Genomic DNA, 23,585 nt, shown 5'->3' with positions numbered 1-23,585 from the left:
CCCTAATTATGTTAAATAAATAACAAGAAATAAATGAATTGTTATTTTCTCCTGTTATTTAAAAAACCATTTTAGAATAATTTCATCAAGATTTCGGTAGCGAAGCAAAATCGAACGTGACGAAATCGGACAAACAAGAAATCGTGTCCAAATCAGACATATGATTTTTTTTTAGTTTTGATTCAATCTTGTGAGACGCGTTGACAGTTTTCTCTCTGGCTTTTCAAATGTGACACTCCGTAGAATCGATGAAATTGAATCAGACGTGCACTTTTTGTATTTATTTATCTCGTTTTGATATAAAATTTATCTTTCAAAGTGATAATCTTCTTCTTTTTCTAATCATCGCTTCCAGGTGAACTGCACTTGCACAGATCACAAAATGAACATATTCTGCACGTTATTAATTAAAAGTCTTGCTGCGGTTATGGTTGTTCACAAAAACAAAAAAACAAAAAAAAAGTTCTGACACCGAATGAGCGGAGTCTTCTTATTTAGAAAAGCAAAACACACTTTTAGAGAGACCGTAATGAGATTAAATTTTATTTATTAATTTATTGTTCAGCAGTTTCGTCTGGGAATGATTTTTCCGAATTTTCATGTTCGCTCGCACTAAAACCCTGACTAATTTTTTTCGTCCCATTCGAATTATCCAGAACATTCTAAAAAATAATAATAAATAAATAAAAGCCAAGATTATTATTATTATTATTTATAATTAAGTTATTATTTATCTACACTGCTATACCCATGGCTTATCGCAGTATCAGAATTTCTACACAAAAAAAAAATGCATGGTGCATCGATGTATTTCCGCAAAAAGTACTTACTGTACTTTAAAAAAAATGAAGAAATTTTTCTCTTAAAAAAAAGAAATTAAAATTTCTCGATTATAATTTTTTGTTCAATATTTCCAACTCATCTAGTTGCCGCTCAAAATGCCCGAACACAGGAACGAGACGTTTAAGCTCCAACACAATTTCTTTCCACCTACGATTTTGTTTTCTTTCTTACATTTTCTTATCCATTATTTCTTTTATTAGGATACACGTGTGATCAGCGCTACAAGAGAAACCGGTTATTGTGATCCGTATATGGTAACTTTCGCTGCTGCGGGACTTTTTTCTTATTTTTATAGAGCCAATTTCAGCACTTTGCTCGCATGTTTTCTTCACTCTTTCTTATTACCAGCGGTGCTTTTTTTTCAAACCTTGAAATGAATCGACTCGACATACATCCAGTTTCAATCGAAGCAAAAAGTAAGATGATAAAATATTATTTTTAATGTATAATTGCGTTGTATTCGATTTTCTCATTTTTCCCGGAGAAAAAACCGATAGAAAAAAAAATTTTCTTCAGGATCTACGTGGCAACTTGTGAATTTCCCCCACATTCTGGCATTTTTTGGCAAGTTTGTTATCAGGATAAGCGAGTGAACGGCGGTAGAAACGTAAGTTTCAATTTTATCCGAAAATTAAAAATATATAAGTAAACGCCATATATATGACAATTTCATTCTCTTGATTGGTGCAAGATTTTTGTTCACATTGAGAATGAATTTATTTCTCCCCTTCCTTCACGACTGTTCTAATGACTATTTCTCGAAACCAGGTTCGAATACTAATTTCTCGTAATCAGAATTTTTCTTCCTCGATTAGTTAATGCTTTGACGTTTGGAAGATCGATGAAGCAAATGACTTTAACTATTGAGTAAAGGGAATAAAAAAAAGATCAGTATATTGTCTGCAATGCATTATATAAATATGTTCTTATTGTTCTGAAAAATTGTCATAATCTGGAACCTATATGCAGGACCTGTTTCTCGCATGGGGCAAACGAGGCACATGCCTATGGTCCACAAATTTTTTTTGACTCAAAATTGGCATTTCGCTTTCGATATTTTGATTTTTTATAAAAATATTAACAAATATTTTAATTTTTGTTCGTCTTTGGGAGAGGACATGTGCCCTTCATGCCCCTCTACCCTTGCCTACGCCTCAAAGAACACTATTGTACGGGACCCCAAAAAGTCATGTTTGCCTAGAGCCCAAACTTATGTGGAACAGGCCTTGCCTACATGGTATCTTCAAAAAAGACATGATGATCATTTCCATGGCTTCAATTTCGAGGCATATTGCGACAATAACAAAAAATTTTGTTTTTTCCGTGATATGCTACAACTTTTTTTCCTTTTACCCCAACTACAGCTTAGGAAGGACTTTGCTACCACAGGACTGGACAATGCCATCCTCCTAGGAAATCCTACTTGACCATGGTCATCCTCCTCTCCATGGTACTACCTCCTCTACAGAATGAGCAAGTGCAACCTGCTTCCGTTTCCTCGGAGACCACCTTTCGGCCACTAACACCACAGCCCGTGAGTTATAAACTTTCAGTTTGGCCCGCAGTAATTATGGGCCTCTCATTCGCAAAAGCCTCATCCCATTGTGTTTATTTAAAAAGTAATTACTCGATTTATTTTTTTATACGGTATGCATATATTTTTGTTTTACTTTCTAATCCAGTGCCCTCGGAGTTTATCTCTCATTAATGCTAATTCCAAATTCTTGAATATTCTCTCTTCAAATCATAAAAATTAAATGATTCCCTTAGTATAAAAAAGAGTGTTGTTTATTGTTATATCGAACCACTGGAAGAATATATATATGTAATTATCTAGATTAACCCAGGCTCCTAGTGGTCCAATATACATTTAGAATAAAACGATGACTCATGAAAAGAAGGAATCAGTTAAATTTCATTAGCATTTAATATTTAATCAAATGATCATATGAAAAGAACGAGTTATATTTACACAAAATAAAAGGCAATTAAAAAATCCATTTCCACGATACCAAAATCTGCATAATACATAGACTATATGTTCAATTATAATAATTTTAACTTGATGTTGGAATAACTCTCTTTTAGTCACTCTTTATACCTAATTTCGCCATCTGCCCCCTGTTAATTCCTCATAATTTAGGTTTTAATTAAACCTCCATAATTTACTAAAAATGTGGTAAGAATTTCTTTCCTACCTTTCCTCCATCCCTTTCATCACGGATGATCGCCGCTCCTGATGCTAATCGATTGCAATGTGTAAAAACAAAAATCGAACTACATCTTTTTTCAACTTGATTTCTAGCTTGCACTAATCAATCTAATTTAATTTTTCAAAGATTCCAAAAAGTAAAGTTTTGAGGGGTACCAACCCCCTATTTCTAATTGTCAGTCCGGCTTCAAAGAAAGATCCTTCCATTGGGTGATGAGGATTACGTAGGTACAAATTAGTATTAATATTGACATCATTGGTCAAGGTTCACCCCCTACGATCTTTCGAAGCATATGGGAGGAAGATGTTTTTTTTTCAGTGGGGGGGGGGGTGTATAAGAAAAAGGAAAGGAAAAGAAAAGAATAGAGGAAGCAAGAAAGTCAGAAGGCACATATTCCCAAGATGGGATGCGTACAATAGATGAAATAAAGCCAATAAAGTCAATTGCCTGCAGGTGGCAATTACAATGGTCAAGAGGCTTCAGTATATAGGAGAGAGAGAGAGAGAAAAGAAGAATACGGAGCGGCTATTACTTATATTTAAATTCATTTAAAATAATTCGCACGCACTTTTAAAATGAAAAGATATCTACATTTAATATTAATGGTAAGACGATTTATTAATCATTCCCAATGATTTCTGATGGTTTCCCAATGGTTTCTGATGCAAGCATATGTATTTATCCGGAAAAAAATGATCATCATCATCAATAATAACAAATAATAATCAAGCAGATTTTCTTGACTATTTTTACGTGAGCAAAATTAAAAATTGATATTTTAAATACTTCCTTTATTGGTGTGTACGCTAAAAAAAGATTTTAAGTTGAAATTAATTTTTCAACCAATTATACAACCATGTTGGTTATTTGTTATTAACCAATATTCAATTGTCTCAATTGTTTAGACAAAAACTTTTTTTTAAAAGTTTAAGGATAGGCAAAAAAGTGTTATATATATATATTTTTTTTTTTTTTTTTTTGTAAACCCATTTATATGTGAAAACAAACATTTCAGAATGATAATTAGAGGTGGAAAAAAACATTTTTCACTTTAAACAATTTTAAGAAGCGCTACATTATTTCGGAAGAAAAAAAATTGAAATAATAGTGAAGATCAGATTTTGGAGATTAAAAAATTTTATAAGGACACACAGAGGCGTGTTTTTCGACGTCGCGGAAAGATATTTTCAGCACATTGGTGTAACAGCCAAGAATGTTTTTTACTGCGAAGATGCCAAAAAAGTCGTCTGATCTAAACTACTACAACTATTCAACCGTACATGCGCCTCGTACACATTCCTATAAGAAATATTCAACTCAGGGTACATGCCGGAATATGTGTTTTGAGTGTGTGTGGTCCCTAACGTATTTGTGTTGTCAGAGTTGTGCTTGTTTCGTGTTCCTCCTGGTGCTGTCATCTGCCTGTCATATTTTTAAGTGAAGAAGGTAAATGCTTGAGTTTTTATATTATACTATTATTAAATATCATGGCGAAGTTTGGCCTGCTCTCTGTGGTGAAACTTTCTCAAACGGAAGACCGGCTTGCATTCACACCTCTATGTTGGAAAACCGCAGAAAACAAACTTCAGTCGACCAACGTTGTGCCGCCAACGGGGTTCGAACCTAGATCCTCACGATGAGAGTCTAGCGCGTTGCTCACGCGACCGCAAAGCAGCCGAGAGTTATGAACTGAAAGCTCGCACAGGTAGACATGGGGCCTAAAGCCGGGCCCCCTAGGCCAAGATTTTCCACGGACCCTCTGTAGTGAATTTATAGTGAAGAAGAATTATACGAGATTTTTTCGGGCCTCTGGGCTGGAGACCTGCTAACCCCACTCTTGCGGGACCCATGGAGGTAGGTCTCCTTCTCTTAGTATTGATCAGAAAAATACTATCATACGGAGTTCTTTCATCAAAAAAAAAAAAAAAAATCCTCTGGTATAATTCAAAACGAATACAACAAGTCTAACTGCGATAATTCAAAACGTTCAGTATTTCAGAAACAAAGTGCAAACCTTCCCCATGAAAAACATCACAGAAAGAAACGAGTTGAAGTCACCAAATATCGTGCATCTTTCGGTGTTAATTCGGTGTTAAAATTATGTTGTTTTCTGTCCTTTGGCCGGCTGAAATCCCGGATCTTCCATGAGTTACAGCGTTTTGACCACAAATTTGGACGATATGCAGTTGATTCACCAGTGATACATCTCAGAAAGAGGTATCTTTGTTAACATTCAGGAAATAGAGGTACAAAAATGAGAAGTTCAGAACCCGGTAGGTGGGACAAGTGGTGGAGCTCCCGGAGCTGAACATTCCCGCGTTCAGTGGAAAATACATGGAATGACTCAGATTCAAGGACATGTATCTAGGAGTTGTACATAATAACGAAACTCTCAGCCCGATACAGAAGTTCCATTATTTGAAAGGACTCCTCGAAAAAGCTCCAGCAGATATCATCCGCCACATTCCGATCTCGGAGGCCAGCTTGGGAAAGGCTGGTGGAACGCTACTACAAGAAAAAGCAAATAGCCAGCTCCCTAGTTTCTACTTTCTTGAATCACGCCAAGGTCACCAGTGCGAAATCTAACTTACGATGTATATTGGACACTCCCGAATGGGACTTGAAAACTTTTAGTGATGGGGCCGTCAGCCCAGACGTATGGTTGGTACATCTGCTTCTCGGAAAGGTTGATGCCGATATTCGCCGATTGTGCTTCGAGAGGACCGTCGACAAAGACTTTCCAGAGCTTCATCGATTTCGTCATTGGCTATCGAGGATACGGCAGTCGATTCCGCATCCGAAGTGAAACCCAAAGGTACGTCTAATACTACATCTAGATTATCTGACGTGAAGTGTTCAAAGTGTAACGGTAACTTCCGTCGCGAATTGTATTAGTTACAACAATCTAAGTGTCGCCGCACGCAAGGATTTTGTGCGGAACAAAAATCTTTGTTTTAATTTCTTGTCAAATTAGCCCTTGAGCAGGAAGTGCTGCTCTTAGTTTTCATGTCAGATATGTAACTCAAGACACCATACCAGTTTCCACGAGCAGATGCATTCAAATTATGCTACTGCTTCGGTGTCGCGTAATGAACCAGCTGTTAAGGGCATCGGAAATTCTCCTGAAAGACCACCTGAACTATCTCTCAATGTCAGTTGACACCCTGAGCGATTTATTTGAAAAATATCCATCTCTGTCCGAAATCATTCGTACTGTTACATACTGTTTTAGATTTTTGTCAAAACGCTTCGGGACAAACCCCACTGTCAGCAACACCGCGAAACTCACTGTGAAGCGATTGCAGCTGTCTGAGGAGCGTGTAAAGAAAGTGATCATTCGGTGGGTTCAAGCAGCACCTCATAGAGATGTATCTCTAGCAGGTGCTGGTTCAAAGACTGTTCCTTCAACGATGAGATAAATTGCATTCGTATGTAAGACCATAGAACTGTAAAAGCATTCTTAGATCATTGAATCCATTTATCAATAAAGATGGTGTTTTACGGGCAGGAGGCAGAATTCAACGATCAAAATTGACGTATAGAACCAAACACCCGATCATTCTGCCAAAAGATCATCAAATTAGTCTACTTATCATTCGCGAATCTCACATTGCGAATCGACATGCTGGCCCGACACTTCTACTCAACATCTCGAAAAAATCGTATTGAGCTAAGAGGATAATTCATAGCGTTATTCAAAAGTGCATTGTGTGTTTCCGGTTCCGTTGCAAATCAACTTATGGCTGATTTACCAGGTCCTCGAGTCACCATCAGCAGACCATTCACGAACTGTGGTGTAGATTTTGCTGGCCCTATCGGGATAAAGCTTTATAAGGGTCGTGGATCCAAATTTGCGAAGGGATACATTGCTCTTTTCATATGCTTGGCAACTAAGGCTGTACACCTCAAAATTGTGAGTGATCTCTCATCGGATTCATTCGTTGCGGCCTTGAAGAGATTAAATGTTCGGCATGGCGCGCCATTGAATATGTACTGTGATAATGCAACGAACTTTGTTGGTGCACGGCGTAAGCTCGATGAACTAACGTTGTTCGCGAAGGACATAAACAACAATCCAAAAATCTCATATTTCCTGAATAAATGTTCCATTCAGTGGCACATGATACCATCTTCCTCTCCTCATTTTGGAGGGCTTTGGGGGAAGAGGCCGGAATTAAATCAGTCAAGTTTCATTTAAAAAGAGTCATTGGAGATTCACGCCTGACATTTGAAGAGCTATCTACTCTATCTAGTGTGTCAAATCGATACTCAATTCTAGACCATTGGTGGCTCACAACGACGAAAACATAGACTCGGCGTAAGTGTTGACACCCTCTCATTTTTTGAATGGCGATGTTCTGTGCTCAGTTCCAAAAGAAGTCGCCGATGTCAAGCATCCGTCAACGAGACGGCAACTTGTCCGCAATCTGAAGAATAGTTTCTGGAAACGATGGCACAATTGAATATCTCCATTCTCTGCAACAAAGGTGTAAATGGAAGAACACCTACCCAACCTGTCCGTAGTTGATGTTGTGGTACTTAAGGAGAGCAACCTTACACCATCAACCTGGCCGATTGCTAAAATTGTGGAAACGCATCCCGGAACTGATGGACTCGTTCGTGTAGTCACGGTGAAGACTTGCAAGAGCCTCTACAAGCGGACTATCACCAAGATCATCAAGCTTCCCTTATGACTCTAATGTATAATAATTAATAGCCCTAGCAGGAGTATGTTTACAGTTCGGTAACGAGCCACTAGATGGCATTGCGTTTTTTTTTTTTTTTGTTTCTTTTTTTTTTTCCCCCGTGCGACGTTTGCTTGGCGCTCAGTGTGTCCGAGTAGGGCTGTTGTTACCTCCATGTTCAGAAGCATGCCATCTTTTTATCTGATCAATTCGGAGTTCAATAAAATTTTTGTTTCGTTTAAACCCGGAATTCTATTCCTTCGCAGACGCGAACAGAACAGTACTAACAACGCCAATTCAGAAGAGATGCCAACAACAACATAAATTTGGCGACGCCCGATGATAATGCTACCTCCCGATATAATGATAACACCTCTATGACGATTAGTTTTCTTGTTCAACAGAGTATCGTTATATCTAGATTCCGCTGTAGTGCGCAGTATTAAAACAAACAGCATCGTAGTGCTGCGAAGAGAGACGATTCCACTGTAAGTCATTTATGACTGATCTCAATCGAGGATATCGCAAATATCAAATTGTAGAGGAAAATGTGTTTTTTCTTGATAGTTAAGTTTTGGGCATAGTTTAACCCTTTGAAGGGCATACGTTTCTCCAAAACCCATAGAAAACAATGTAAACAGGTGTCCCACTATAGGTACACCGCGCTAGAAAGGGCTGTGGCCATAAACTTTTCTCCAGAATTTGGCTTTATTTCAACATTTTTTTTCACGCAACAAAATTATTTTCACCGGAAAATGTTTGGTTCAAGTTAATTGTAATTATCAATCTAAAAGTTTTAAATACAGTCGATCCCGCTTATAACGCTCCCACTTAGAACGTTTTCCCGCCTAGTATGACTTATTTTAGTGGTCTCAACTTTAATTATAATTTAATTATAATCGTAAATATTTCCCGTTTAAAGCGTTTTCTCACTTTCAACGTATTTTCATGATGGTGTTTTGAAAAACGTTATAAGCGGGATCTACTGTACATATTTACATCCTCAGGTTTTTAAGATATGGCACTTTTTCACTTGCCCTGAAACTATTTTTCACAATCTCCATCTTAAAAAAGTTTGTTTCAATGCATTTTCAGATTTGCATTGTTGTTTGAGTATTGTCAGGAGGTTTTTCCCCCACAGAAAAAGATAACCATTTCGCCATGTGTTCGATTTTTGCCATTTTGCCCTGCTGCTCGGTGTTAATTGGTGGACTTGCTTCAGTTCTGCAATTCATCGTTCTACCTTCAGATGAATGGGGATATTTTATCAGCCGTGACGTGGCAGGTATGTATAGATACAAATTTGAATGAAAACTTGTGCATTTATATTTTTATTCACCTTGAGTGTAAAAGCAAATGTGCGAAGTGATAGCATAGTTTTTCGAGCTGAGAAGCCATTTTCACGGCTTCTCAGCTCGAAGCCAAATTATAATTGGCCGGGATATCTTCAGCTGAGGTTGGCGCAAAGCTTTAATCTCCGACACTACCGAGACTAAGGAGAAATCCAAAAGGGTTCTCCAAATATCGACTGGTCCCACTACTGAAGGAAATGTAAACGGGAAAGAAAAACTTCCATTAAGTTTGGGTTTTCCTTCCCCGACACTCAAGGGAAGGGGGTGCCCGTGGCTTAAATGCAGAGCTTTCCCCTCAACCAAATCCGTCGGATGTGATCTCAGAAAACCTGAGTGGAGGGAAGAAACAGAAGATCCAATTTGTTAAACACAGTGGTGTATTACCTGTTTACCCACGCACGCCAAATTTTCTAGCCTGGAGGCCCGAGAGCAGAATAACCTGCAACCTCCTGCAAGAGAAGCGGAGTGACAATCCTGTCCCGAGGAACGTTTTAAAGCAGTGTGTTGTTCTTTAACCTTTTCCTCTTTGTGGACTGGTGAAACTAAGTGAAGGGCGCGGTAGCCCGGTCGATAAGATACTCGCTTAAAGTACCAAAGGATGTTTAGAGGTGTCGCGAGTTCGATACCCGGTTTGTCCTTGTCAGAAAACTTTCCTGACACAGGGGTACAACAAAAAACGGCGACTTGACCCCCATCGTGGGGTTAGCGCACCAACGTCTCGGTGAGTATAAAAAACAACCTGCCGTTCGGAATCGGCAATAAATTATAGGTTCCGGTCTAATTAGCCCTCGTGTGCAGAAAATGACCGTGGTGCGACAAAAAATGATCAAATAAAACCAAGTGAACAAATTCACGAACCGCCAGAAATGGGAGGAATAATAAGCAGCATTAAATTAGACGTGCGGGCGCACGACCCAAGAGCCACCCTGGCAAAAGTTTTCAAGCGTTGAGGCATCTATACACACGTAATTGCAAGATTAGCATGACAAGACCAGATTCACCCAGCCTCACATCTTTTGGACATTAGGTTATCAGCTTTCGCCTAAGAGCAGGAAACTCCCACCAATTACCTGTACAGAAGTTGTAGAGAAAGTTAGTTGACTAATCCAACTTGCACAAAACCCAGTCAAGGCGATATAAAGAATTAAATTCACTGACCACACCTCAGCATCTTCAAAACTTAAAATTTGAAATGAGCTGCTGATCCATGGGTTGGACAAGAGGGATCGTATTTGTGGACGAGGATTTACTCTCACGAAATCTCATTCTTCAACCTCACTTCCTTCAAGATTTAGACCGTTTTGCGTGTTTGTGTAAGCCATTTTTTTAATAGTTCGTGAACTTGGACTAGTTCGTAAACTGAATTGTTCACAAACCGAGATGTTCATAAACCGATTTTACAGTGTTCAGTGATCACGGAAAATACAGCTCGAAAATTCCACAAGTGCCGCCATTTTTAAGAATTTATTTTATGTTCAAGGTCAAATAAGAGAAGAAGGTTATTTTGGGTTGTGGAGGCTCTGCACAATCAAATCCCCGAAAGAAAACTATAACGAAGAAAAGAAGTGTTTTCACCCAGAAGATGAAGCTTACCAGATACCCACGTATGCGACGGCTGCTGGCATATCATCAATCATTCATCTGCTTCTGATTGTTTCTTTCGTTGCACTAGCTTCGATCCGAGTTTTGCAACTAGCCAAAGATGCACCCGATCTATACCTCGGCACCAAAAGGCTGTGCATTGTGAAAGTCACTTTGGCTGTCGTATGCGGTAAGTTGTTTCGCTTAATTTCTAATGGACTGAAATCAGCCTCACTGAATTAGCCACAATCGACGTATTTCAAATTTAATTGTGACGGAAAAATAAGATATCATGTGCTTGAAAAAATTCACCTTTACCACTTCTTACGCGGTTCAACTTTAGCCATAATTATTCCAGATATTGATGTCCCACGTATAGAAAACAGCAATGTGTAAGTTATGATCTCCTTAAAAGTGATAATACTAAAGAAATTTCTATGTGTCAATTTCTTTTCCTATCAAGTGGGGCTTGCTCAACGGGCAAGGATCAAAGAAGAAATAAGGGCCAGTAGCACTCGAATCGGAACCCCTTCCCTTCTAAGCGCAACCAAAAACAATCAGACGCAAATTAATGAGCGATTATATGCCAGGAGTACAAATGAATCATTGCTTTGCTCAAGGTATTGCCATAGATACTACTAGGAGGAGTAGTAGTAGAGTAGTGTAGAGTACTTCTAGGAGGCTTTAGTATTGGGCGGAAGAGCAAGAGAAAAATATGTCGTATTTCTTCTCACTCCCTTTTTTATGCACAGAAGACAGAACATATATATATATATATATATAAAAATTGAAAAACAACAAAAAAATTGGAAAAGCCTTGAATTACTGGGATTCTATATAAATTTTGGCAATATGCATTTGGGGCCGTTCAAGTATTACGTAAGAATCTGAATCCTCTGAATCCAACTCATATTTTCATAAAGGGTGGTCGATGACGTAAGCATTATCCAAACCCCCCCCCCCTTGTCATCAAAAGTCAGCAAATCGGAAACCCCCCCCCCCCATCGATGATGACGTATTACTTGAACGGCCCCTTTGGCGTATTCAAGGATTTTCTCAAGAGAAGAGGGAGGTTCTTTTTTTTTTCTCCGGGGGGTCCCCTAATTCGGTTGATTGCGTATGCCTGTGTTTGGTAATGACATTTTAATAAAAAAATTGACTATTTTTGTTTTCCAGTTTTATTTTCGATATCAACTTCTATTTTGGCCAGCGCTGGCGAAGGTACCATACGAAGATTCAACATCTACAAAGGCTGGGCTTTCTGGTTACAAGTGAGTGATGAAAAATAAATCTCATAATTTCCAAAACAGAAAATTACAAAGGGGTCATTCAAGTATTACGTCAGCATTGATGGGGGGGGGGTGTTCCCAATTTGCTGGCTTTTGATGGATGACAAGGGGGAAAGGAGGTTTGGATGATGCTTACGTCATCTACCACCCTTTATAAAGATATGAAATATTCTTGGACATATGAAATATTCTCAATAGCATCTTATTCGGTACGCCAAAAACGGAAAAAAACATTTCGATAGTTATTGGGCACCCCTCAACTAACATTCTCCCTATTGATAAGTCCCTTACAGAGCCACTTTAGTGATCTCTAAATGTTTCACGGATCCTTCAAGTGCTCTGGAAATATGTCCAGGCTGCTAAAGTGCTCTGGAAATTTATCCAGGCCGCTTAAGTGCTCTGGAAATGTGTCCGTCGCTGAAGTGCTCTGGAACTGTGCCCCGAATCACTCAAGTAATCCGTAATTATTCCACGAATAACTTGAGTAGTATGGGAATATTCCGCGGGTAACTTGAGTGATGTAGAACCGCACTGGGGGCCGCTTAAATGCTCTAAAACTGGATCTCTCAAGGGATCTCTATATGTGCCGCGGATCGTTTAATTGTTCTGGAACGGTGTCGCGGGTTACCTAATTGATCTTTGAGACCTACTTGAGTGATCTGAAAATGTGCCACGGGCCACTTAAATGCTCTGGAAATGTGCCACGGATCATTTAAGCGATTTGTAAATGTGCCGCTTCTTACAAAACTTATATTTTTACAAAATTAGGTTTGGGGGGCAAGCCACATCAGATAACCTTCAGGGCCACATTTGGTCCGCGGGTCAAGGGTTTAGCATATATGTCTTAAAGGATGGGTCGCAATGAATTTCTTAAAGAGAAATTTTGAGTTCTTACCATTCAAATAGCATTGAAATTAACAGAAATTGATTATAATAACATATAAAGGTATTTTCTTTCGAAATTTCAGTTTAAAAAAAATTTTCGTCTGGGGGGAGGTGCACGAGCCCCCTATGCCGCCCCTCCCACGTACGTTTCTGATCCCACCAATATGCGTTAGGGGGTAGGGGGCAGTGCTAACGAAATTTTGCTGACAAGGGGGAGGGGGTCAAAAATGGCTAAAAATTTGCTGACGGAATACTTGAACGGCCCCAAACTGCAAATGACGCTTCACACAAAGAATTTTACAATTTTGGTGGAGACCGCACAAATAAAAATATTCACTTCTACATGAAGATGATTTCACTTGCAACCTGGGAGCGAAGTAAGAAGCCCTCCCTCTCAATACTCGGGATGACAAAAGAAATAAAAAATATTTTGTCTATAAAATTTACACTATATAAACATACTGTGAAGCATCGTTAGTTTGAAATTTTCGGATAATTTAAATAATTAATTTAAATTTTTAAGAATTTTACCTTAAATTTAGTGTCAAAATTACACGTGCAATTCAATTTTTTTTACTTTGATTGTTCTTTAACAGTATTTTATGGCAGGCAATTTGACTGTTCTGGTCTTAGAGTTTGTATTTGTATAAAAAGGACACTTTGTTTTCACGGGACCAGATTATGTTTTTGCGCGTGCGTTTTTTGTTTATTTAAATATAATTTGGTCTGTCCCGAATTTCCTTTATTGTTGATTTCACATACTTTCCTAATTTTTGTTTTATTTTTTCCAGATCGTAATTATTTCGTTGGACATTGTGCTGCTTCTTATCTGTGCATTTGAAAACATCCAGTTTTGGCAAATACGAATGACGGAACAACATCCAAAAGATGTTACTGATGAATTTCCTGAGACATTTATTGCTCCCAACTACGATTTCCTTCCAGAGCCAAGGGAGAATAAAGTTGTGTACGTGAAAGATGCTAGCGTCCAGTCTCAACTGGACAACGACGGGGGAAGTGCACTAACGTCCATTGAGATATTTCGCCGAAATCGGGAGGACAATGATTTCCGGTCCTCCAACAAAATAAATCGCAATTACGGTCTGCAATCTAGATAGCGCTCAAAAAAACGCAAGTAATAAGTATAGCAACCAAATATTTTATAATTTATCTTCGTGATGGTAACATAAAAGTGATGATTTTTGACGGTGATAAAGGGCTCGACATTGTATGACATGTCATATTTTTTTTATGACAAGTCGTATTTTGGGCATTTCCGAGCTATTGGTCGTACTTTTTAAGCATCTTTTAATGATCGGTCATATTTTAGCAATTTTCAAGCGATAAATCTTTTTTTTTTAGTAATTCTCTCACTGAAAATTTTAATCTTCAGAGATGGCATTTTTCTTCACAGATGTAGTTATGCGCTACAATTAATTCTTTTTTTTTCAAAAAAAAAGTCAAAAACTTTTACATTCCTAGTAGACACTTCATGTTCTCGGAGGATCGTTTTTCTATGTTTCTGAATGGCACGCCAAGCACTTGCGAAAGATGTTATTCATTCGGACACTCGAAATCGCGTCTATTGAGCTTTCATTATGCCTAAACACACGGAGTTTTTTCAGGTGTGGCAGACTTCGTTTTGCCACCACTCCCCGTCACTGTAAAACTCCAAAACTAGATAACAATGTTTTTCACATTACGTTTTAAAGTAAAATTTTTTTCCAGCCTCCCACCCCCACCTAAAATCGTCTTTGTCCCTTTCTTTAATTATGTTAATTCAAAATAAAAAGTTTCGAAATTTTTTCCACGACTTTGGGAAGAACTTTTTCAGCACCGATGTCAGCCGCTATGCGGTCATGTGAGGGATGAGCATCACGAGGACTTGGGTTAGAATCCTACAGGTAGCGCGTGGTGGGTGTCTGAAGTTTTTCTCTCGTTTTCCAGTTTCAGGCACAAATGTGAGTCGATCTCCCAGTTGAAAAGTCTCCTCCGGGAGGCCGAAGAACTTACGTTGCTTCTTGCGACAGAGCCTGGATGTTGTGCGGTTTCTCCAGTTGAAAAGTCTCACACCAGATCCTACAACCATGTCCGCAACCAATAACAAAAATTGACACTGTCACCCCGGGCAATTGTCACCTATTTTAACAACCCTTCTTCATAATTTTGAACGGACAAAAAGCGTACTTAGCGCCGGTTCTTGTCCAGCGCACGGGGGACCAGACCTGCTGTTCTGCCTACACCCGTACAAATATTGAAGTATTACATTTCATTCACAAATCTTGATGCTGATGGGAGCACTAACTCCATGCACAACACTGGATACCCACGCAGATGGTTAGGTATATCAGGTAGGCATTGGCGTACGCAAAGCGGGTTCTGGGGTTTTAACCTAAACTAGACACATCTCTGCTTTATGACAAGCTTTTCTCAAACATGCTCGCCCCAAAGGGGAAGATAGACTCGAAAGTTTGGGGGGGGGGGCACGATGATTGCTGGGAGGGCATGATGATGATGATGTCAATTCATATATACGCAAATAGTATCAGTCGGCTTTAACTTTGACGCTGGGGGGCAATGCCCCCCCCCCATATCTCCGCCCATGGAATCCACGATAAATATGGTAGCCTTGTCCTAACCTAACCACTCGTTAAAGAAAGAAAAACGAAACAAAGGAAAAAGAAAGAAAAAATTAAAGAGTATAACACAGTATAGTACATAAGTTGATAAGAATGTAGGTACAAAGTAGATCTATCTCTCTCTCTTATAACAAAGATACATGATATGTGAAAAAAAAATAACTATCACTGCATAAAAAAAACCAAGAAGAAAAACAAAGCTTCGCGATGATGGAGAGGAATCGGATGCTGTTTGTGCAGTAGAATTTTTTTCAAGTATAAAATAATTTAAAATGTTTCTCGAATAACGTTTTTCTAATGTATTTTTCAGATGATAAAGAAAATTTAATTACGAATAATTATTTTTATAAATTGTGAATTTTATTGAATTTGAGAACAAAAATTTGTGTGTGTGTGTGATCGCAGTTCTTTTTATATAATAAATACAGAAAGTGTGAAAATACATACACGTTTGTTTCAAATATTAGAACACCCCAGAAACGCTATATTGTATGTACAACTCACGCACGGATCTATGGGGATATTTCGCGAAATTTTCGGATCACTCTCGGAACTATCATATGATATTTCATTCAATACATAAATCCATTGAAAATTAGTTGTATCAACATTTTTGTTTAAATAATAAATTCAAGAAACTACAGGAAACTCGGGCATTTTTTACAAAAAAAGTCGGAGGAGAGAAACAGAAAAATCAGGATTCTCCAGGAAAATACGAGACAAAATGCGGGACATATGGTCACCACATTCACAATTTGTAAATTCAGCCCTCCCACAGCGAGAGATCTAGATCCCCGGTACAATACAACTACACCCACCATCTTCAATGCATGGGCTTTGCCCAAAAGATTCGGATGCACGAGAGAAAGGGGAGGAACTTGAGATAGCAATATTTTTTCGGTTTTCGCAATTGTACCTCCGCGTCAGGAAAGTTTCTGACAAGGACGAATCGGGTATCGAACTCGCGGCACCTTTAAACATCCTTTTGGTACTTTAAGCAAGTATCGACCTAGAATACCGTGCCCGTCACAAAAAATATTAACGATGTTCTCACATTTAGGTGTGAATAACAAATATATTAGACTAATATATCAACGAAGGTATTTATACATATTAGTCTAACATTATAATAGTATTACTAATATATATTATATATATACTATATATGTATATTAGTCTAACTAATATATATAACGAAAAGGTTTTTAACTGCAGGCTGATGCGAGAATGAATCTATAGGAAAGAGAAAATTCAACTGCCTTGCGGGAAATCGAAACCACATCCTCTGACTTTCCTAGAGATACAGGAGGTGATCTCTAGGAGGTAATGGGTGAGCGCCCTAAACCAGTGATGCGCAACCGCAAGCCGTGACTCCCCGTCGCGTCAATGAACTATAGGAGGATCACGAGAGATTCTCCAATATAGAAACTTCCAAATAAGAAATTCATTTTTATTTAAAAATATATCAAAACTAAAGAATGTCTTTATTCAGCTGAGCTAACTACACGAATCATTTTAAAAGCTGATGATTCTTTCTTAATCACCCTGCGGAAATCAAGGACCATATACCTCGCTACGCTTCCATCTTGCATAAGGGACTCTAAGTATATCAAAAAACAAAGTAAATATTTAGTATGATATTGAAAAAAAATTGAATAGCTTTGGAAGTCAATATCGTGCGCCCAATTAACAAGCGTTCGAAAGTGCTTTTGGGGCAGCACATTTACTAACAAAATATCGGAATGTCCCGGAACATGTGATCAGCCTATGTAGGGGTCGCCGATAAATTTTTTTGGTCAAAAGAGGGATCGCGCTTCAAACAGTTTACGCCCCATTGCCCTAGAAGACTACAAAAGCAACGATTCTCACTCTTTCCTTAGGCCAAACACATCCCCAGTATGTGTGCGAGAGTACAGCTCGTTCATGGACGCCAATTTTTTAACTCAGGCCCAAAGCTCTGATTGCTGGCACTGCCACCAGATGGCGACTATGGATTCATCTTCGCATCAGGCAGCTGCTAAAAACTTTCGTATGAATAGCGATGAGTGACGTCATCCTCGGATAATATATATTAGTAATTTAAGTCAATGTTTCTCAGATTGGGAGAGACGAGTTGTCGATATTCATGCGTGCATGTTAGTACTTTTTGAAGTGGTTCGTTGTCTCCAGAACATTGTGGAAAGCCGCGGATAAACGTTGAATGAGACAAGGGAGTTACAAATGGCAAAAGTTTGAGAACCACTGCTGTAAGTGGATTGTTGAACATTATAATGATTCTTAGATTCTCAAGACTGAGAAATACTGCCATGAACTTTACAGTTATACTGATCCCTCTTCATTCAGGATGTTCTGAAAATGAACAGAACCAAAACCATCTACAGCAAGAGATACATATATCTAGATACTCATGGCACTAACTCAGTATTTCTCTACCTTTTTGAAAACAAGGACTAGCTTTTTGAAAACAGCCCCAAGGGCTCCATGGAGCACCGGTTGAGAACCGCTGACCTAATGCATTTCAATTTTGTTGACCACATTGAACTGATGGCATATCACTGATTTTGCAAGGGTTTTGCTGCTGAGATTCGTTTGTACCTTAAGCCCAGATTTATTATTACCTGTGTAACTATGGCTTTGCAATTCATGTGATTGATATTGAGGAACCCAAAGCAGAAATTATTAAAAAAAACGTGAGACAAATCGCAGAACAATCTGAAGAATTTTGACCCATAATATGTCAAAATTCTATTCAAAGGTTTTTAACAGCTGGCTGATGCGAAGATATTTTAGGAAAGAGAAAATTCAACTGCCCCTGTGGGAATCGAACCCACGTCCTTTCACGCTCCAGGTGAACGTCCTAGACTACAGAAACAACAAATATCTCAATCTTTCCTTGGAGCTCATGTGCACTGAACAAGACCGTACATGAACGGTCTGACACAATTCAGGTAAAGCTCACAAATTGCTGACGGTGCCACCAGATGGCAACTTATCAGAGGAGAGTGACATCCTCTGACAAAATTTTATTATTCAACTTTTTCAAAAAATAAAAGTCAAATCTTTGTGATAAAAAGTACCAAAATTTCAGTTGAATGAAACCAAATATAATCAACTAACTATACAGGGTGGGCAAATAGTCCTGGATACATTTTGAAAGTTTAAGAACTAATCAATTTACATTTAAAAAAATATGTGGTCTGCACTAAAATACTCAAGGTTTTGAATCTTATTTTAAATAAAAAATGTTCAAAATTTCAATTACAGATGACGCATCATGAGAAACTCGACACCACATAAAATAAAACATAAACAGTACATAATTAATGTTTGCTAAAATTTGCATTACAAACACTACATTTCAATATGATCGTTCAAGCCACATCTAAACGAGTGAAAGGGTTCTCACATTAAATCAGGGCTCGACAAATCGCAAAAAAAAATTTAGGCACCAAAATTTTTTTTACCCAAAGAAATCAGTCCACAGTAATGCTTTTTTTAATTTTTTCAGTGACCCCCCTTTCGTGTTGGCAGATATGCTGCTATAAATTCCACACAATTTGTGCTGCTCTCAGCCTACAATTTATTAAATATAGAAACAAAATTTTGGGTGCCAATACAAACTCTTTAGTGCCATGGTGACCAGGGATTTGTGCAGCCCTGCATTTAAAAATGTGGTAGTGTATGTATGTAAAGCAAATCATAATAAACATTAATTGTGCACTGCTTGTGTCGCATTCTATGCGGTAAGTTTTTCATGACACATCATCTGCAAGTGAAATTATGCGAAAACTAATTTATCAAAAGAAATCCTAACCCCTTTTCATGTCAATTGGTTGATTTTTTAAAATTAATTTTTAAAATGCTTCCAGCACTTTCTTTCCCACCCTGCATATATTATGCATTACTGATATCGTGCCGCCAACCCCAGAAAATTTGACTACTACTCTGCTTATGTATTTGCACTCTTTTACACTGTCAACTGTGATATACTGCCATTGTGATTAGGCCCTACTAGGGATGGGACGAATAGTGATTTGGCCGAATACCAAATATTCAGCTGCTGACGATCAATTTTCTTGAAATTTATATTATAAATACATAAATTATAAATAAAATTGTCATTTTTAATTGAAAATAAAATTTGGTAATTTCAAGTGATTGATATTGAATTATTTTAAATTTAATTTATATTCAAATAAATATTAAAAAACTGGTAATCAAAAGATTTTTGTTGCCATGATACACAATCAAATTTAATGATATATTGTATTTCAATATTAGTGATACCTCAGTAATGAATTATTTTCCAGTATGTAAAAAACTCATTCACACAACCAACACCAGCCTTAATCTACAATAAAGCTTGAGCGGACGCTACCCAATCAAGTTCATAAATGTCCCCCCTTCCCACTTGTGATTTGGTCAGCTCATTTCTGTGTCTGACACCTGCAGATAGAAAACAACCACTTTTAGACTGTTCAGCTTGATGAGTCTCATACTAAAAGAAAGCATGCTCTGAAAACATCCGCTACCTTTTTTTCTTTCAATGCATTTTCTATTTTGACTGAATCTTTCATTTTATATGAAATGGCTCAAAGAATTTAAGAAAGAAAAGTAGGTACATCTGAAAAAAAGATTCCGAGGTGGACAATGGGAGTTAACCGGGCTCTAGTGACAGTAATTCTGATGATTTGTGCAAAAATTCAGCTCACGATATGGATATTTTATGTTAGTGTGTGCATACATATCATCAAAAATGTTTATTAGCTGAATCTGTATTCGTCAGCCGAAGCAATAAAATCACGAAAACATCTTCATTAGCCAGAAAATTCATAAGCTAGGGCATTCGTTAGCAGAGGTATTACTGTACTTACAGAATCAATTTTTTTCCCCAACATCTGTTACAATTTTATATCTAATTAGGAAAATGTCAACCATTATTTACGCCCAAGTATTGTTGCATCATAAAATTTACGACTTATTTTTCCACTCTAGATGTTCTTTGCCCCTCTCAGTAGCTCAATACATTTCTTGTCTAGGTACATTTTCAGTTAGTGAACTTGCGTAATTCATGCTCACTTCCACCTTATTGCAGTAAGATTCTATTTTGAGATTTCACTTATCCCTTAGAAATCCACTGACAATCTCTTGCACAGAAAGGGATGGGTATGCACCACACAATAAAATATAACCAGTAAATTGTTAATTTATGCAAAAAATTCCAATTAATATAATATTTTAAAATTATAAGATTTACATAGATATTCGGCTGAACTGAATATTCAGCAAAAGGGCCAAATAGACCAAATAGCAGGGGAATATTTGTCTCATCTCTAGCGATTACAATTGTTGATGCAAAGAACATCTATTATAAAATCTAGCTTTGTTTTCAGTGAAGCTTTTCATGCAAACTGCTAGTATAGCAATACAAAAACCACCATTCGGACAACCAACTGATGGAACGCTTTGAATCTCACAGATGATAAATTTTGTTCATGACTATAACTAACTTTATTAGACTATAATAAATGAGCTTCGGCTGCATGATTTTTCATACATCAATTTATATGCTGGCTTACTAAGGCACTCAAAAGTAAGACAAATGTTTAAAAAAAACTTTTTCGCTACTTTGCATCACGACCTCTATATTGCTAACAATGAATATAGCTAGAATGTAGCACTACACAAGTAATTGTCTGCCACACTCACAATAACTTGCAAACCATTTTTTTAGGAATGTTCTTTCGAAAAAAACAAATGGCAAATTTTCACATTCAAAAATCAGCTTAAACCCATGTTTTCCTATGAGTAGGTTTTTTTTATGCTGCGTGAACCAAATAGGACCACTAAGCGTTGGGAGAAATGTTTTTCATGCTATGCGTTTTCCAAGCTCGGTCCATCAGCTGTTCCATCATCAACATAACTCTATTCAAGCATTTGATTTCTGTGAGAACACAACAATGAAGAGAAGATTCACGAAACGTGTGACATACAATATGGTTAATTTTTCATAAGCATGGTCAGCACAAACGGGTTACCTTTTTTTAAAAGCCAACAATCACCATTTTTGCAGATGCCAAGTTAAGGTGACTAACAAAGAACACATACAATTACACAAAAAATAATTATTATGGAGAGAAATGTGGAAAACTACAGAAAAATTCAATAAATAATTAAATCAATGAAATTTGCAGTTAATTAACACGGTTGATGAAGGGTTGCCAAAACTGAAGCGGTTGTCCCAAATGTCTATCGTAAAAAAAAAAATTGTCACGTTGGCACTGACCACGCTTATGGAAAATTAGCCCGATACTTTTAACTCCTCTGGGACACAAACTTGTGTTTTCCTTATAGTTGAATGCTTACGATTTCATTTGGGAATAATTGAATTGAACCACGAGTACATAGGGATGTTGCGCAGTCACCAAATCTTGATGCAATGTACTGGCCTGAGGTGTCCTACACTCTGTGGGAAAAGTCAGAGCACTTTCGCAATTGGTGAGTGAACGGCTTGTTATGCAGGGCAATTCACATTGTGCACGGAGCAAAAAACCTGCTCCTACGAAAACAGGGCTTAAGAGACGATTGATAAATACAAAATGCTGTACATAAGAACAAAAAAATAATGAGATCTCCCCATGGACAGACATGATAAAAAAAAAACTCGTCACATTCAGCCCGTTGGTGTAACTTGCGTTCAAATTAAATTCAGTCGTTATATAAGCACAATTTACATTTGTATTTGCCACGTGAAAAAAAAAAAATTCCACTAGCGTCTGGTTTGACAGCCATTCAGTTTTGAGATTTGGCACGATAGCCCTGAATAAATGGAAGTCCGGTGGGAACTTTTTTTTGGTACTCGATATAATCTTCGCCAAAGAACTTCAACAGAGTCATTTCTTCTTCGATGACTCTTTGATGAAAGAACCGCCACGACGCGAATGCAAATATCAGCGTACAGATAGGGTTGCAAAGCACGATCTGCGTGCCAACCGACCACCAGAACCAGCCAACGTAGGACGGGTGGCGGCACCAGCCATACAACCCGTGGGTGACCAAAACGTGTCCTTCTTCCCTATGGCTCTGTATGATATGGTTGAAGTTGGCACCGGCAGTGAACATGGCGCCCTTGCGAACGGCTTCACCGGCGATGCACAAGCACAAGCCGACGAGGCTCACGAACCGGACTTCCTTGGAGCCGGGGAAAAAGTATTTCTCGGCGCCGAATTCGAACCAGCTTCCGATGGCGGCGATCCCGTATTCTTTGCTGTGGTTCAACAGGAACGAGTCCAGGCTCAGTGATTTCGGGTTGATCATCGCTGTCGTCAAGTACTCCGAGAAATGGAAGAAACTTATCAGGGAAACGTACCACCCGAAGACGCGCCAAGAAGCCGACGCCAATAACGCTATCAGGATACCCAGGCCGAAAGCGTATCCGAGGACTCCTGCCCTCCAAGCAACTCTGTGCGCTACCGCGTGTCTTCTGTTCCTGTACACAAGCACAAGGTGAACTTGCATGCCCAGGGCATACACTGCCGACATGACCGGCCAGTAATTTTCGACCACATGTTTCAGAGTCTTGTTCAAGAACCCCAGGCACGGTACGATCAAAACCGTCAAGTTCACGCAAAAGCAATACAAACTTATCCTCCCACTAGTGCAAACAACAACACCCATTGATCTCGGAGTTTGACCACCGCTCTTCACGCCCGCAATGTAGACATATTATTATGACTGGAAGTGTTGCCATTAGCTAACTACATATCATCCGTTTCCTGTGAACCAGACCATATAGGATTATGGATGATTAATCTGACCATACGACCCGAATTCTGCAAGATATTCCCGACATTAATCGGGTAATTTTAGCTGTAACAACACTTTTACAAATATTTTCGGTGATTTTTCGCATTTTTAACAAAGCCCAATCTAGTTTTTTTTCCTGAAATTGAAGAAGACGTGCTTAATTTACTACCATTCATAGTTTTGCAAAACGTGACCATATGACCCGATTTACACGTGATTTTGGCCGACCCTACTTGTTTTTTGTGGAAAAATTTTGAATTTATTGCACTCATATACAACATAACATAAACAC

At 38.2% G+C, this 23,585-nt stretch overlaps 3 protein-coding genes across 4 annotated transcripts; 2 read left to right on the top strand and 1 right to left on the bottom strand.

The window, feature by feature from the left end:
* The first annotated feature begins 1,145 nt into the window (after positions 1-1,145).
* LOC149076718 (uncharacterized) lies at positions 1,146-16,105 on the top strand. Of its 2 annotated transcripts, XM_089244346.1 has the most exons (7): positions 1,146-1,259; positions 1,360-1,450; positions 2,208-2,377; positions 8,837-9,026; positions 10,574-10,864; positions 11,851-11,945; positions 13,640-16,105. In XM_089244346.1, exons 4-7 carry the CDS (start codon positions 8,903-8,905, stop codon positions 13,964-13,966), a joined length of 837 nt encoding a protein of 278 aa, XP_089100472.1. In that variant the 5' UTR covers positions 1,146-1,259; positions 1,360-1,450; positions 2,208-2,377; positions 8,837-8,902; the 3' UTR covers positions 13,967-16,105. The 2 variants fall into 2 exon arrangements, with proteins under 2 accessions (XP_089100472.1, XP_089100471.1); XM_089244345.1 differs by lacking the exon at positions 1,360-1,450.
* Positions 6,796-7,254, top strand: LOC149076719 (uncharacterized). Its single transcript, XM_089242296.1, has one exon. The coding sequence runs from the start codon at positions 6,796-6,798 to the stop codon at positions 7,252-7,254; it is 459 nt and encodes a 152-aa protein (XP_089098422.1).
* A 4,995-nt stretch (positions 16,106-21,100) lies between the features above and the next one.
* Positions 21,101-23,228, bottom strand: Icmt (isoprenylcysteine carboxylmethyltransferase ste14). Its single transcript, XM_089244343.1, has one exon. It carries the CDS (start codon positions 23,162-23,164, stop codon positions 22,280-22,282), a length of 885 nt encoding a protein of 294 aa, XP_089100469.1. The 5' UTR covers positions 23,165-23,228; the 3' UTR covers positions 21,101-22,279.
* Between the last annotated feature and the right edge of the window lie 357 nt (positions 23,229-23,585).

The sequence above is a fragment of the Pholcus phalangioides genome, unplaced genomic scaffold (genome assembly GCF_987345545.1).
Source record: "Pholcus phalangioides strain wild (caught in Gottingen) unplaced genomic scaffold, Ppha-v1.0 ptg000015l_1, whole genome shotgun sequence".
In the NCBI taxonomy this organism is placed as follows: Eukaryota; Metazoa; Arthropoda; class Arachnida; order Araneae; family Pholcidae; genus Pholcus; species Pholcus phalangioides.
The sequence above is the reverse complement of the archived record's forward strand: the minus strand, read 5'-3'. Positions and strand labels throughout refer to the sequence as shown.